The sequence below is a fragment of the Acanthisitta chloris genome, unplaced genomic scaffold (genome assembly GCF_000695815.1).
Source record: "Acanthisitta chloris isolate BGI_N310 unplaced genomic scaffold, ASM69581v1 scaffold1295, whole genome shotgun sequence".
Classification (NCBI taxonomy): domain Eukaryota; kingdom Metazoa; phylum Chordata; class Aves; order Passeriformes; family Acanthisittidae; genus Acanthisitta; species Acanthisitta chloris.
This window is the reverse complement of record NW_008671903.1, coordinates 7,108-24,177: the sequence shown is the minus strand read 5'-3', so window position 1 is coordinate 24,177 and position 17,070 is coordinate 7,108. Positions and strand designations below refer to the sequence as shown.

The following is a 17,070-nucleotide window of genomic DNA, read 5'->3' as shown; positions in this document are numbered from 1 at the left end:
CAAGGCACCCTGCTAATTAATGCAGAGATTAATAATTAAATAATCAATTAATAATTGAGTACACTTGCAGATGATGGGTAAAGCATGGGAACTGCAGGGAATATTCAGAGTTTTGGTAGCACTGAGGGATTTAGGACACATTTGAAACACATTTAGAAGAATAACTAACACAGACCTTTCCTTGAAAAGGTTGCATGTAGAGAATACAAATTCTGTACTCACTTTTTTGCTAAAAATATTCCATTATCTGTGGGATTTTCAGATGGACTGTGGACCAATGGCCCTTAGGAGGTAATAACTGGGAGTTCAGATGTGCATCTTCCTCTTCTCTCCCTACCTCTAAGTGTAATAAAGACACTTTCTGCTGTTGTACCTAAAACTCTTGTGTTACCAGACACATATGATATCCAGTGTAACGTGTGGTGGAATTTACCTACAAGAATAGGTCACAAACAAAACTGGTTTATATTTTCTTTTCAAAAGCAAAATAATCAGACCAGACGGGGAACAGAAAGACCATCTGTGCCTAATTAAAGGGTGAGACTGCATAACAGCAACAGATGTTATATTATTGTAGTCAGAAGAGTTTATTGCTAACAGTGGTAAATATTGTGCATGTTGCATTGGGTATTTCCAAGCAATAATTTAGCAGATATACTTCCATATAGGCTACCCTTTTCTTCCTGGATAAAGGAAGGGTTTGAGTGTCATGAAAGGCTGAATTGCAGAAGAGCAAAGTTTTCTACATACTGAGAATGCTGAGGACTGAAAAGCCAATGACATCCATCACAAAAGAGTATCTAGTGCTAATGATTAAAAAACCTGTCAGGTCTGCATGAAGAAGACATGCTAGAAAAGGGCTAACATTCCTGTAACTTCATTCAGTTCCTCATTAAAACTAGCCCTCTTTAAAACCAGGGAAAACCACAGTGAGAGGGTTCACCTGGCTGCATGGGTCAGAATAATTTCAGAAAGCTGTTTGAAACTATCCTGCACCAACAATCCAAAGGAGAAGCTGTAGCAAATAGAGCAGCAAATTGTTTCAGTGTCCAGGAGTTTCTGCTGGCCACAGAGTGGTGGACACACTTTACATTGCCTGATAACTACAAGGTCACATGGAGTTATATCTGTGTTAAGGCTTTATACTGCCCTCATTTCTCCCATTTGTTGCTTCCTATTTGCACTGTTCTGATTAGATGTGCAGTTACATGCATTCCCATTAATGAGACTCCATGAGTGTGGATTTGATGGTTTGTGACTAAGTGTAGTATTCAGTGTGGTATTAGCTCCTCATACACATAGACATGTTGCTTTTCATTTGTTTGCCTGTTTGTCATAATTGGGTTTTTCTCTTTATGTCTGGAGTGATCCAAAGGGCTTTGAAATTCTGCACTAAATGTGCAGGAACATCTATGCAATTTCTTTTCTACTTACTTTTTCCCTTTCTTTTGCAGAGATTTTAGCTGGTTTTCATTGCTAGAGCAAGGAGTGACAATAGCTCACAGGTTTTGTTACCTTTGTGTTTCTACTTTCATCCCTATTCTCTTAGTCCCTATGGAGAACTTTCCATCCACATCTCTTGGAACAGCCATTCTCTGCTTCTGAGACACAACTTATGGCAAGGGGTTACTTTGTGGGTAGACTTACAAGTATCATGCTGATAAAAAAGGGATCAGATAAAGTCTTGCTTTGTCTGAAAGAGATAAGTTAGAAACTGAGACTGAATGAATACCTGATCAGTGATCTACAATTACAGGAGCTGATGGGCAGCTGTGGCAGGAGAATCCAGAGGCTGCCATAGAAAGGTAACAAAAGATACAACCCTCAGGGACTGCACCTGAGTCAGGCACCAAACATGCAGGAATTCTCAGTGAATGAAACCCTCGAGTTTAAGAGAAAAACAGAAACCATATCACAGATAAAGATAAATGAGCTGTCTGTCCTGTTTGTGATATCACAGGAGATCCCATCTGGATGTCAGCCGTGATTGCTGCTGTGCTGCTTTCCCAGCCTTGTTTGGGTGAAATCTATAAACCTCAGGAGAACTTTCTTAGCATCAGTGTACATCTGCTGGCTTCTCTAGTTCCTTTTGCTAGGAAATCTAGAAACACATTATCATTTTTGGACCATAGCAAGCATTTCAGTTGCTTGTTATGGAAATTCTGTGTAACAACAGCCTAATGCACTTAACTTTGGGACAGTATTTTTCTGACTCTTTTTGAGTGACTCACAGTTTTAAAAAAGACAAGAGGGTATTTCCTGGGTGGAGAGAGGGTGTACAAAATGGTTCTATTTTAAGAAGCCCCTTAACTCTGAATATCCTTCATCAAACAAGCCACCAGAAGAGAGGGTACCATGCAACCTGCATGTAATCACTTTCTAAACCCATTTCTGCATGCCCTCCCACATTCCTGGAAAAAAAGAGAGGGGCCATTATGATAATCTAAAACTCTGGCAAGATTGGTATTTCTGCTATTTACAAACATAACATTTCTCCCCTCAGAGGCTTTATGTAGTGAAGAAACATGATTGAATTTCAATCAGCTTGAGTTGTTAACAACAAACATAGACAGTTCCAAAGCTCTAACAGTTTCAAACCCCAAAATCCTCCACCAGAGTATCTTCATAGTTTAAATGAAGCAATGGATGTCATTAATATTGACTGCCTTAATGTATTAAACCATGGAATCCCCAACAGGGCTTGTTTATCTCTTGAAAGGAAATTGAGACAACTTGTTTTCGAGGAGATATAGTTTCCTCATTTAAATATCAATCATAGAGGGAGGAAATCAAAGATTATGTATCAGCCCTGTCACAGATTTCCAGAGAGGAGCCAAATTCTTGAAAAAATAAATTCATTCAAGCACCTAGCAAAATTTAAAAAAAAAAACAAAACCAAGAACGATCACTTGAGAATGCTGGATCACTACTAAAAGCAGTTGCTAATACTTTCTGTGATCTAAACATCTAAAGCACCCTGAGTCAGGAGGTTCAGTGCTGACCTTCTGTAGCTTTGGGAAGTCCAAATGCCCAATCTAAAAGGCAGACATTGGGATTCTTGCTGCACTGCAGGGGAGGAGATGGACATAGAATCACAGAAACATACAATAGCCTGGGTTGGAAGGAACCTTAAAGATCAGCTAGTTCCAATCCCCTGTCATGGGCAGGGACACTTCCCACTAGACCAGGTTGCTGTGAGCTCCATCCATCTGGCCTTGAACATTTTCAGGGTTGGAGCAGCCACAACTTCCCTGGGCAACCTGTGCCAGTGTCTCACCATCCTCACAGGAAAGAATTTCTTCCTAATATCTAATCTAATCCTCCTCCCAGTCGGAAGCCATTCCCCCTCATCCTGTCACTCCAAGCCCTTGTCAATAGTCTCTCTCCATCTTTCTTGGATAACCTTCAGGTATTGAAAGGCTGCAATTAGGGCACCCCAAAGCCTTCTCTTTTCCAGCTGAACAATCAAAATCCTCTTAGCCTTTCCTCATAGCAGAAGTGATTCCTCCCTCTAATCATCCTGGAGAGTCTTCTCTGGACTCATTCCAACAAGTCAATGTCCTTCCTGTGCTGGGACCCAGAGCTGGATGCAGCACTCCAGGTGGGTCTCACCAGAGCAGAGCAGAGGAGCAGAATCCTCTCCCTTGCCCTGGTGCTCATGCTGCTTTGGATACAGCCCAGGACACAGTTGGTTTCTGGGCTTCCAGCACGTATTTTGTGCAGCCTTTCACCCACCAGTACCCCCAAACCCTTCTTGGCAGGGCTGATCTCCATCCATTCAGCCTGGATTGATACTAGGAGTTGTCCTGACTCAGGTACAAAACTTTGCACTTGGTCTTGTTGAACTGCATGAGAACCCCATGGGCCCAATTCTCGAGGCTATCCAGGTCCCTCTGGATGGCATCCTTTCCTTCAGGTATGAGGTGTCTCATCTGCCCATCTCAGAGAGCAGTGTGAGATGGGATGAGTAGCAGGATGTGGTGCCTTTGTCTCTCTGGCTGACTGCAGAGGGAGTCTACCTAATATTTTTATAGCTATGTTTTGGCCATGCAAATCTCATCCTCTGAGCCTCCCCAAAATGCCATAACATGACTTTTGGGCATGACAAGGATGCAGTTCACATGACAACAGGTGACTGTGAGGTGAGTAGAGGCTTAAATTGAATTTAAGTAGACTTTTTTTTTCCAATTTTCCTATCTCGGTCAATTAGAAACATCAAGTGTGTACATAGTCAATAGTTTATACACAAGTCATTGTGTCAGAAGCGCTTCAAATAGCTTATTTTAGAAAATTTATACATTTTAAAGGGAGAAACATTGTAATACTACACATTTTTGCACATTTATAAGCTGTATTTATAACCTCAGGCATATAGAGGTAAACTGAGAACTGGGAAACATCCCCAGCAAATTGTTATTAATTAAAAAACACCAAACAGTTTCTGAAAGGGGAAGAACTGTCTCTGAGTACATTTAAAATTCAGCAAATGAGTTTTGACAGAGGAAAAGAAGCAAAAATTTGAGAGGTTGGGCTTTTTTTCAGCAAAGTTATACATTTGCAAATTTATTCAATTTGATGTTAGCTTTTCAAATTTGATTGCTATATAGAAGAGATAAATAACCCAAAATCAAATATTAAAAATGAAACTGTAAAACTAATTTTTTCATGTCAATCCACCCTGAAACAGTTCTCCCAATTTGATTTGCTTTAGTTTAGGCACTGAATAAAAAAACCAAACAAAACAAAGCACAACAAACAAACAACACCCCTCCCAAAAGAAACCAAAACAAAACAAAACAAATTCTCTTCACATCTCTCATTGTATTACCAAATGTTGTCATAGAAAAAAAAAATCTTTCCATCTAAGAGAGCAACATAATCTTAGGCTTCAGAAATATATAAAATATAATTATAATGTTAAAGAGTAATCACATATATAATGCCTGAAACAGAAGCTTTTATTTTGGTTTGTATTTTTGATGGTTTTGAAAGCACTGTTGAGAAGACAAAATGAGAAGCAAATCTTTTACCCAGACTCTGAATTTTGAGCTGGGTCAGAGACAGAATCTACAGTAAAAGAAACAGATTTTTAAAAGAAAGTTTAATTTTCATTCATGACAGAATAAAATTATTCATTAAATGCTTGCAGGCGAAAGCTTGGTTAGTAAGTATGTTTATCTTCCAATGAAATGCAGTTCTGCAAAGCATTTTACAGTAAATCACAACAGCAGCAATTTTGGTTACTTTACACACAATGTACATGAAAATGCCACATGATTTGCAGGGTTTGATTCCATTCTTACTCCTCAGCTTGGATTGGTTGAGTTTTGTTCAGGGCAATGAATAACAAGGAGGTTTCCTGGTTCTGCAGCTTCAGTCACTCTGATGCACATGTTGTGGCCTCCCTGCACATGCATTCAAGATTCTGCTAAGCAAAACATAATATATCCCTAGATGCAAGTCCTCAGTGATTTTCAGTCCTTCTTTTCCCACAGTTCTGTGCCCTTAACAACAGCCCTGCAACGCCCTACAAAGATAGCACCATGTGGCAGTGTATGTTAGGAAGGCACAATGACTCCTTGAGACTCCACATGTTTGTAAACCTTTCGCTGGCAGCTACAAGCAATGAGACCATGAGTTGCATGCACTTTGCCATGGTCAATCAGAACTGCCCAAAGATAGTTACTAGAGCTGGAGTGTCCCCACAGGGTGTCTGCAGGAAGAGGGAAAGTTGCTGTCCTACTGCTGAGACTGCATGAGCCATGAGAATTCCTCCATGCCTACCCAACCTGTTTGCATCATCACCACAGGAACCAGCTACAGCCACGATATAGCCCTTATCTTGCACTGATAAAGTCTGGAAATGCTGCAGCCCAGATAGCATATAAAATGTAATGGAGACCTTTGCACGTGCAGCTTTTAAGGAAGCAAAAGAAGTCTCCTTTTTGCTCCCTGTCCCTTGCTTGACTGTCTCTCCCTCCCTTGCTCCAGGTTCAGAATGACATCACACAGTAAGCAGGTATTGCAGAGGTAAGCATAATATGTTCCCCTTCCCTAAGGAGTCACACCACTGTGTGCTGTGAGCTAAAGGAGGTGAAGCTGCCTTTTGGACTCCTGTTACTCTGGGAGAAGCTGGCAGCCCGGATCCTTTTCCTTTTGGTCCCACTTTTGTGTTTCCGCTTGTCACGTGTGACAAAGCTTTCTACTAGCTTCAGTTTTTCATGTTCTTCCTTCAGGAAGAAGTCAACAAGCACACTCTTCTCCTTTTTGATTTGTTCACTGATGTCCTTGGGGATGTCAGGTATCATCCAGTCAACCAGAACACTGAGAAACATCACCAAGTTCTGCAAACACAGCAATAGAAATGTGAAAAATCCAAAATACTTGCACTGGAGCACAACCAATCCTTTGCTATAGCTATGAGACAGGTATCAACACATGTTGCTGACAGTGTGTAGTATTAAGCAGTTGAGTAAGGCTTTATTTCAGGAAACAGCCTGAGTTTGTGCACAACTACCCCTCAGTGGAGAGGCTGAATTAAACACATGCTTCGGTTAGATTTGAAATGGGAAAGGACTTGGATTCAACAAACAATTCAAGGCCTTAACAGCTACAACAGTTTTATTCTTTACAGGCATCCAAAGGTGCTGAGTTCTTTACATCCAATTCCTTGATACTGAGTTCAGAATCCATTACTATAAGGGCATCTTCCAACACAATCATACCCATGTGTTTCCAATGTGGCCTGAGCAGACAGCAGACAACTTTAATGGTCATTGTCCTCAAATCCTTCTGTCTGCTGACAAGCAGGATTGTTTTTACACTACCACAGCATGCAAGCCACAGCCCTGAACCTCAAGTGTCAAGGTCATTACAGGTAATGTTCTTTACACAGATGCAGGAAGCAGACTAGGCAAAAAGTTTTGCTTGTTTGTGAAATTTATAGATAAACAATGCTTTGGGGATTTATATTATCATGATAACGCTTTGAAAACTGCTGTGTTGTGTAATGCCTCAAAATGTGTGAGAACATTTGCTGACAAGGCTGCTAGCATGAGCTTTCTGTCCCTGTCCGAGACAATGAAGCTAATTAAGCAGGGAATGTGCTCTGACAGAACTGGCAGGCTGTTTGAAGCCCAGCAGAACCAGTTGGTTTCAACTGTTTTGCAGCCAGTGGTGGAAAATTACTAAAGGCACAGCAAAGAAGCAGAAGAGGGCAACACAAACCAGGCAGAACTCACAGTCAACCTTGGGAATACTTGGCAGGTGGGGAGGAAAGACAGGCAGATTTCATTATGAGGAGTGGGCCCAATTTGGCCGTGGGGGGATCTCAGATCATGGATGAGAGCAGGAGGAAGCCATTTGGAAGGCAAGCCATGATAGCAAATCCCTTGCTAATGAAATCTCCATACTGCGGAGAATTTACTGTGCTTACTTCAAGAAAGTAGCAAAAGACCTTGGAGGATTTATTACTCCTCTTTATTTCTTGCTTTGGGTAAATAACACCATTTAACAAGCCTACCCAGCATTTATGTGCTTTTTACAAGTCTTACCCCTGAGTGTATAAAAGTTGACAGAGTCCACTTAACGTTCAAGAGCCTGGAGTATTTTGGGGACCACTGCTAGTGCCAAGGGCTAATGCAGGCTGTGGGCCTTCCCTTCCTTGAAGGGAGAAGAAATGCCTGCTGAGGAAGTGTGCCACAGTGCTCTGAAAGGAGAACCTGCTGCAGCCCACTGACACCTCAGCAGGGTATTTGCAAACAGCAAAGCTCTATTGAGCATCGGCTGCTTCAGCACCTGCATTTCAATCCATTCATTATGACATTTCTGCAACTGAAATTGAAGCAACTCAAGAGACTTACCTGAAAAAGAATAACAAAAGCCAAGCGAGCAGATAAGACTGCTCAGTACTGTTTAGAAAACTCGTACTGATTTGGGGACCAAGGTGGTTCTCTGTAGTCTTTGAACCTGGCAATGGACACAGCTCAGTTAACACACAGTTCCAGCAATTTCCTCCAGCACCAATTGCTTTGATTAACATAATTTTCCAATCACAAAACCTAAAGAATCAAATCCTCCAGATGTTCCTACTTCAACCCTTATTATGAAATACAACTCCAGAATTAGAGCTGGACTATCTCCACTGAATTTAACAAGCTTAGTCTGGTTTTCACAGTTGTAACCAAAATCAGGGCATTGTTCTAACATTGGAAATGTCCAGATTCTACAGGATTGAGAAATGTCCTTCTTTTTTTCCCTGAATGTTAAATGGACCTTAGTGTCCAGGGAATAAAGTGTTGAAATGAAAGCACAGAGATAGTCTAAAGCACTTTCAGACTGAAGGAGATAAACCTGCATTCATCTCACCTAAACCTTGATTAATCTAGGGAGCAATTCAGCCCACATAATATGTGACTCACTCTTTGGTTGTTCCTGTCCTTGCATTAACAAAAGGGGGAGCCATGGGAAAGGCACTTCCTAAATTAACTGTCTAGCCTTAGAAAGGATAAAACAGCCTTAGTGGTTTGGTGTAAAAACTGTTGCTTTTAGTATTACCATCAATCATTTGGAAGTAAACAACAGGCTAATAAAAATCACAGATGCTCCTAAATTGGAAAGTTTTGCAAATAGCAGGAAACACAGAAAGCAATAAGAAATGGAGACAGGAAATGCAAAGAGAATAATATGGGGAAATGGAAAATAATTAAAAATAAAACAATTGAAGGATCTTTGAAAGGACAGAATTTGAAAGAAAATGCAATGGAAATACCCTAGAGCTTACAGTGGCCAGCAAGTTAACACAAGTTTGAAATATGGCAGCAGGACAGTATGACTTGGGGATGTATAAACAAAAGTCATGATGGTGCTGGGGGGTATTAGCCTTTCTCTGAACAGCTCAGGTAAAACCACACCTGGAATGCTGCATTCAGCCATTCAGCTGGAGAGATTTCAATGGAGGGGATGGACGGGTGGGGTGGACATTGAAAGAAAGGAAACCAAATAAAAAGATGGCAACAAATTGAAGGCAATTCACGAAAATAATACAAGGGTTGAGGAGTCTGACTCACCAGAAAAGATTAAAGAGCAGCACATGTATTGCTCCACTTTGGTAAGTAACAACCACAGTTGGACATGATAACCATGCGCAAATTGTGCCCTTAGGACTGAAAGGGATAATTTAGTGCTGTTCCCAGTGTTTGACTAGAAGTAATGGGATGAAATTAAGAAAGGGAAAATCTGTTTTGAATACCACAAAACCCTTCCTGACAGTAAGATTCATTAGACTGTGGAAAAGCCTCCGTCGGGGGATAATGGAGAAGGTTCATATATAAAACCTGTCAGCTTCAGTTTGCAGGTGTGCTTACCAAAATTACCTTCAGGTTCTAGCCACATGGGTTTGCATGTTAAATTATACATTTACAATCCGTGGATCCCCTACATCCCACCTTTCCCCACCCCCAAGAAATTGAGTCTGAAATGCTGGATGTAATTCTGTGCTGCAGCTTCTGGAGACAAAAGACACAGGGAACAACCCACAATGGGGAGGGGGAGGTGGGAGAGGAGGAGCAAACAACTTTAAATTGAGGGCTGCATTAATTTATGGAAGCACTATCTGGGCTGTGTTAGACCCTGGATTATTTGTTTTACCCAGTGGTGCATACACAGCAGCTGAACTCCCTGTCCTGCCTTACAGAGGACTCCTATACTGTGCCTGTCCTGTGAGATACCCCCTCTGGTACCCTCCTGCACACTGTGGGCTCCCACATGTTGCTCAGATCTGTGTCTGAGTGCTGCAGCCAGGCCCAGAGTCAGTTCCCTTGAACTTAATCTGCTTGAACATCAAAGCCAAGGAAAACCACGGAGTTTGTTGTGGATTTTGCCTAGCACTATAAATCATCCCAGTTTTGAATCGGAGCCTAGGTTCACCTGGAAGGGTCACCAACTGTGGTGGGGTTTCCATTTAATGTATTCTGAATTTCACAAACTATGTAAGTGTTGCAAGACATCAGACCCCATGGAAATTTCACCTGGCTCAGCTGGAAATCACACTGCTTGTGATGCCTGAATCTGCATTCAACAGAACATAAGTAAATGATTTACAGTGAAGGAATATGTTGCCAGAGCTACAGACAAGGTAGTTGGGTTTCCTCCCCACCTCCTTTTTTAATTATTCTGTGGCACATGGGACTTCAAAGTACAATAACTCAGGCCTTTTCTAACCATTATATGCTACAGGTAGTTTCTTTTTACAAAGACCATCTTTTCAGTTCAAGAAGCACTCGGACAACACTCTCAGGTATTAAGAATCAGATGTGATTCTTGGGGTGGTCCTGTGCAGGGCTAGGACTTGGACTCGATGATCCTTGTGAGATCCTTCCAGCTTAGGTTATTCTGTAACTGTGTGATTCTCTAGTTCCCTCACCTCTTCAATTCTTCGTTCTTAAAATATTTGATTCAGCAGGTGTGCTGGGAACAGCAAACAATTGGACCTGCAAAGACTATTGTGTTCCAAAAAATAGCAAGTGACTCTAATTCCACTGGTGAAAAAATGGACAAGAATATGATGTAGTCAACATGGTTGAAGAATAGAGCACAGTAAAGTTCTGAGGGAGAATAGAAAAATGTACACTGAAACTAAAGGAATGTTGGGCTAGGGAGGATGGATGGAGAGAACCATGCAATACTTGGACAAAAGCAAGCTGAAGCCAGAGCTAAGAGAAAGGTGCTATTGTATTTCAGAAGTATATTTTGTGGGGAAAAAGAAAGACTGGTAAAAAAAAATCAAATGGTATATGTAAGTGGAACTGCAAATCAGTCCAAATAAGCTAATATGTTTAATTTCCTTTTTCAGCTGGTCTTTGAAAAGAAATTGAAGAAAACACGACCAAATTACAAGGAAGTACTGCTTCAGCAAGGCAGGAGTATATAGGAATTGCTCAGGGGAAAAATGTTCAAATCCACCACTGATCTTTAGGAGTAGCTCAGATGAACCTCAGGACATTAAGAAAATTAATTCATTCAAAGACACTTTATAAATTTGCTGAATATTAGAGCAAACCTGTGTTAAAGCAAAAGTCCCTTTAATGACTCCATATCTGCTGCTTTCCTCTTCTCAGAGGATGCTTTTATGCACTCTATTATCATATCAGATTATAAGGATTAAAAGGGCTAAACCAATAAAAATGTCACATATCTTAGAAAGGTTTGCTTTTAATTTGCCTTCAGCTACACAAATGTCATTTTTCTCTGTGAAAAAAAATCATTACAACTAATGCTGTGTGTTACAGCACTGTTTATTTGGAAGTAGTGTCAAAGGGTTCACAGCATCGTAGAAAATGCTGCTCAAAATATCCAAAGAATGTATTCTGTATGTTCGGTGGCAGAGTTGTTTCTGGCTTGTTAAGGTTATTTTAAAGATACCTTAATCTCTGGCAATGCCCTCAAGGAGCAAAATGAGGGTTGATTGTAACCACATTTATCTCCAGAGGTCACAGAAATCTAAGAATAAGAGAGGTCAGCTTGTTCCCAACGTATTTGCCAGAAACAGAAATACAGATTTTATTTCCAGCTTAAGGGGCAGTGTTTGTTGCCTGTCTCTGGGGACACAAGCTAGATACCCCATATTTTATCACACTGATAGCTATGTCCAAAGCTGAGATTTTGATAAGATTCAAATGAGGCAGATGATAACAAGAAACAGTGTGTGTGGATGCTGGCATCTTGTCCTAACTGCTTCCTGATAAGGGAACAGAAATGCTCTCATACTTCTTTCTCATCCAGACTAGAACATGGTCAAATATTTCATATTTTTGTCTTCTTCTCAGTGGCATAAAGTTGGTATTATCAAGCAGGGACCACTTTTATACCTAGTGTAGATGATTCCCTTCTCCCTGTATTCGGGCTCCATTTAGTATTTGGCTGTATTTGGCCAATTTCCAAATGCACTGATACTCATACACCACAAATAGTGGCCAGTGACTGACACTAGGTAAATAGTAACATAGTGAAAGTAGCAAAGTCACAGTGAAGTGGATCAAGATGCTTGCTGAAGGAAAACAGGCTAATTTGGGTATACATACTAAAAATCACTAGGAACTGGGAGCAGAAAAGCATTTCATAGACTTAAAAGTCTGTCAGAAAGAATGGAGATGCTGCATACTCTCATGTGGGATATTTTACTAACAAACTCCTAACAACATACTGAAATGGGAAATAGCAGAGCTCACAGGGAACAACATGCTTCTAAGTTGCTTAAAAGTTAAGAATCTTAACTGTTCTCTCATCTAGCCACTGTGGCAGTCAAGGTGAGAGGGTTGATATGCCCCAAAGGCAATCCTAAGAACAGTGCCTGCAGTAGAGGGCCAGATTTCTGTCCATGTTGAGTCTGCTTCCAGTGAAGGAAATGAGATGTCTAATTTTTGTGGGTTATAATTGGGTGAGATACATACTCTGTTTAAAATCAGTGGGATCCTAAGTGCAAAATGCATAACCCATCAAAACAAGGGAAGCCAATCAAAGACCTGTGTGTAGCAAAACACATAGAAATGAAGGGTCTACTTAAAGAAATGGAAAAGTAACTTTTGTGATGATTTCAAGCCATTGCAGAGACTGAGGACAGTGTGATTTCAAGGGAGTCCAAAAAGAAGGTGTGGCAGGCTGTTGTATATAGCACTGACCCAAGGAGCTCAATTTTGAACAGCCTTGGTTGTACTGCCTTAAACCAGATCCGTGAATTTCTGCATTTTTTTATACAAAGGCAAGGCTACACTAGTCATTTCTCACGCAAACCAGAACTACTCCATATGTATCTCACATTTGGGATATATTTTAAAGGAAGTTGAACCTTATTTTCCCAGTCTGAAAAGATGAGTCTGAAATATAAGACATATAGATGGCAAAAGGTGCAGGATTTAAAAATGAGCATAATATATTGAAAACTCAGGTATCAGCAAGTAAAGACTGAATTTAACAAAGAAAAAGAAAGCCTGGTTCTAATTACTGTGTGCCCATTTTAAAAGTTCATTCTTTTTAATGAAAGTCATGTCTTTCAATAAAGAAAGGATTTTTTTTAATTTAAGTAAATCTGACTAATTGCTTATTTTGCCTTTTAATGCACTGGAAAACCCCTTTTGAGAACCTTCTAACAAAGTGAGAATATTCTAAAATCTGTGCTTTTAAAAGTGCCTTTTCAAAGGCACAGGAATATTACTGAATATGAGGAATATTACTGAATATGTGGCCATATAACTGAATATTATCAGTTCCCACTTTGCAAATGATTGTCTGACAAAAGACCCAAAGAAATTACCTTGACTATATGAACTGTCATTGGAAGTACTTTACCTGCAGAATAAAACATCCTGTGCAAACGGGGAGTTTTCTGGCTGTGTTCCAGCCTTGAGGTGACTGACATTGAAGTATGAGAGCGTGTGATTGATGAAGCCATGCATGGTTCCATCCTGACTGTATGCATATTGATACATAAGGCGTGGAATGAAATCAGATGTGACAGCAATTACAAAAGCCTGAGAGATGAAAAAAACCAACCAAACAACAGCATCGTGAATCTAACATGGTTCAGGTTAATTAATTCAGGGGATAAATTTCATGTTCAAGTAAATTTAGAGTGGTGATGAAGTGAGAGTTGAATGGCCAGAACTGGTACAGAATATTTACACATATAAATGCACAGTTATGTGCACTGTCTCTCCAGGGGAAGGCTGAGTTAGGGAAATGCAGTATTTCTTACAGCATAGAGCAGCAAAAGCAATTAATGTACTGTACATTTCTTTAATTCTTTCCATCCCTGGAGCCATTAGGAGGTTTATCACTAGGTTTTTTTAAAAAAAAAAATACAAAAAGCATAATAACTGCTATAATTTGGAGAATATTTTGGTGCAGTTATGCAGTGTTATCAGAGATAAACCTGTTGAATGTAAGGTAGTAATCCCCTCTGCATCAGGATTTATACAACTGACATGAGCAGATCTTATGATGGTATAAAACTTTCATAAAACTTTCATCCCCATAAAACTGGTGCAATTGTGAAGTGAGTAAGACACAGCAGTGTCTAGATCATACCAATGAGAATTCCTTAGATTTCTCCTCTGGACACACTCCTGTTGGAGCAGGTCTAGAGGGCCACGAGGACGATCAGAAGGTTGGAGTACTTCTCTGCTAAAAACAGGCTAAGTTGGAGCAGGTCTAGAGGGCCACGAGGATGATCAGAGGGTTGGAGTACTTCCCTGCTAAAGACAGGCTGAGGGAGTTGGGGCTGGTCAGCCTGAAGAGGAGAAGGCTTTGTGGTGACCTTAGAGCTCCTTCCACTGCATAAAGGGGTTAGAAGAGAGTTGGAGAGGAACTTTTTAGCAAGGGCCTGGAGTGACAGGACAAAGGGAAATGGCTTCACACTGAAAGAAAGTAGGTTCAGATTAGATATTAGGAAAAAATTCTTCCCTGTGAGGGTACTGAGGCACTGGCACAGGTTTCCCAGATTAGTTGTGGCTGCTCCATCCCTGGCAGTGTTCCAGGCCAGGTTGGATGGAGTTCTGAGCAGCCTGGTACAGGGAAATGTGCCCCTAACCATGGCAGGGGGTTAGAAGTGGATGGTCTTTCAAGTTCCTTCCTACCCAAACCATCCTATGACTCTATGAGTATTGAAAAGTACATTTTTCTAAATTATAACTTCCTGTATCAATATTGTTGAGATGAGGAAAGAGAACTGGGTATTCAGTATATTTTTCAAATAGGTATGCACGTATTTACATTTCTGTCAAGAAAAAGTATCTAACTGATACAGGAAATAAACATTTTCATTTTGTTTGGCAGAGAAAATAATCAAGGATCATAATCCTGGAAACTGCCAAGCTGTAAGAGAACAATGCTCCACCCAAGTCAAGCAGCACTGCTTCTCTGAAGGCATTATAGTTCTCCTGGTTGCAATGAGAACTTGGATACTGCTACCGAGTGCTGCTGTGCTGGGAACTATTGTATTAGATAAATTGCATAACAGCTCTGCACAGGTTTCCTCTTCAGTAGTGAAAATCTTCTGCCTTTCCAAATGGTTTTGATGTCTTTGATATTTTATGGTTGGAGTTGAACACAAAGGGCTTTTCCAACCTAAATAATTCTATGAGATTAAGATCTGTGGGTTAAAACCTCACTAGTTAGTATTACAATTAAACTCCTGGGGCACAAGCCTTTTCTATCTTAGAATATATACTGGAAAATGTTACTTAAGAAATATATATAAAACTATAAACATAATACATCTGTGTACCAGACATACTTTATGTCCATGTAATTATTCTTATTCTATGAAAGAATATATTTTTCCATTGAGATTTTGTGGCCTAGGGAGTATGAACCCAACTAAAAAAAAATAAAATGTTACTCTTACAGAAATACTCAGCCTGTGGGAGAAATTCTGGTTTGGGATACAACCATACCTGCATCTATCAGAACAAATGCTAATCCTAGGTAAGGATTTTCTTCTCCTAAAATCTAAGATGTTATGCCTGCATCTATCAGAACAAATGCTAATCGTAGGTAAGGACTTTCCTCTCCTAAAATCTAAGATGTTATAGTTACATTGTTTTTATTCATACCAATAGTTATACAAGCAGAGTAAAAAATAAAAATAAATAGGCATCGGTATGAATGAGAAGCAGATCTTAATTAATTATGTGGGAAATTAGTCTTCCTGTCCTACATAATATGGGGACAGAGAGAGCGAGATGAGAGAATGGTAGTTTGTAATTAAATAATGTTTTACACTTCCACAAGAATGAACTGGATAATTTAGATATAATTGTATTTTTTAGCAATAATTAGACTTCACTTTTAAATAATGTTGGAGGGACAATATAAGCTCCCAAGATCGTGGTTAGAAACTGGTGTAACCAAATACTTACATTGATGATAACTGAAAGCTTTCCAATACCACTCAAAATGTTATACCAAATTCCTGTAAGTGAAAACCAGAACTTATTAATGGATTCACAATAATATTTTTTTCAACTTGTATTTTAGTGTTATCTTTACTGCAATATTTTTTCATTGCTTACCTATATCTTTAGCTCTCACTGTGTCTGGCCTCCTCAGTTCAGTAACAAACTTTTTTGCATCAAGACGGACTTCTATGATATTGTTCAGAAGAGCAAAGAGAGGTGCCAGAGGGAAGGAGGCAACAAAGAGTGTCACGAAGCCAAACTGGATAACTGGAAAAAAAATATGCAATGTTTTTGATAGCTTTTGAAAGGAGCTGCTGATTGTTGGGAACATATTGTTGATGAGCTTTGTGGATTACCAACACCACAAAATTCCACTTTCCAACTTGGTCTCAGTAATAAATATCACAAAGCAATGGATTACCAACACCACAAAATTCCACTTCCCAACTTGGTCTCGGTAATAAATATCACAAAGCAACGTTATGAAAGAGAGAAAGGTTTGTCACTATGCTTTATGAATGTTTTTAATAATGTTTCAAGTTGTTAGCACAAGCACAAGTCAAAGGAAATAACAAATTTAATAAAGGATAAAGGTTTCAGTGTGTATTCTTCTACACTTCTATATAATTAATTGATTAAGGCTGTGCTGTTCTTTCCCATCCTTTTGACTGTAAGGAGAATGATACACAATCAAGCAAAAGGAGAAAATCTACAAGGTGCCACTATTTCTTCTCATCTTCCTTTGAAAAATTCAGGAACAGAATCAGCACCTTTGTGGATGCATGAACCTGTGTTGTACAGCACTTTCATCCCTTGAATTATATATAGAGATAGAGATATTGCTGGGCTTGCAATTTGGACGAAGTAGTTTGGGAGAAAGAATGTACTAGTCTACTGGTCCTAAAAAACAGGTGGTATTGCAATGTGGCACAGACCTCCTGAATTCTCATGCTTGCTACAACAGACACACAACTAATAACCTTGTCTTCTTCCACAGTAAGGAAAAAAACACACACACACCCCCAGAGAAAACCCTTTCACTTTGCAGTGCATGGCATGTTTTGTATCCTCTTGTTCCCAGCACTAAATTACTAGTTTCCATACAAACAAATGATGT

At 39.8% G+C, this 17,070-nt stretch overlaps 1 protein-coding gene across 1 annotated transcript; it reads right to left on the bottom strand.

Moving 5' to 3' along the window:
• Nucleotides 1-6,062: 6,062 nt before the first annotated feature.
• On the bottom strand, nt 6,063-16,220 carry LOC103801842 (anoctamin-2-like; the record flags this gene model as incomplete). The annotated part of the gene is given in 5 exon segments (XM_009074276.1): nt 6,063-6,344; nt 7,863-7,968; nt 13,345-13,526; nt 15,915-15,967; nt 16,068-16,220. Coding segments are annotated over 5 exon segments (776 nt in total), but the record flags the coding sequence as incomplete, so codon positions are not given.
• Nucleotides 16,221-17,070: the final 850 nt, after the last annotated feature.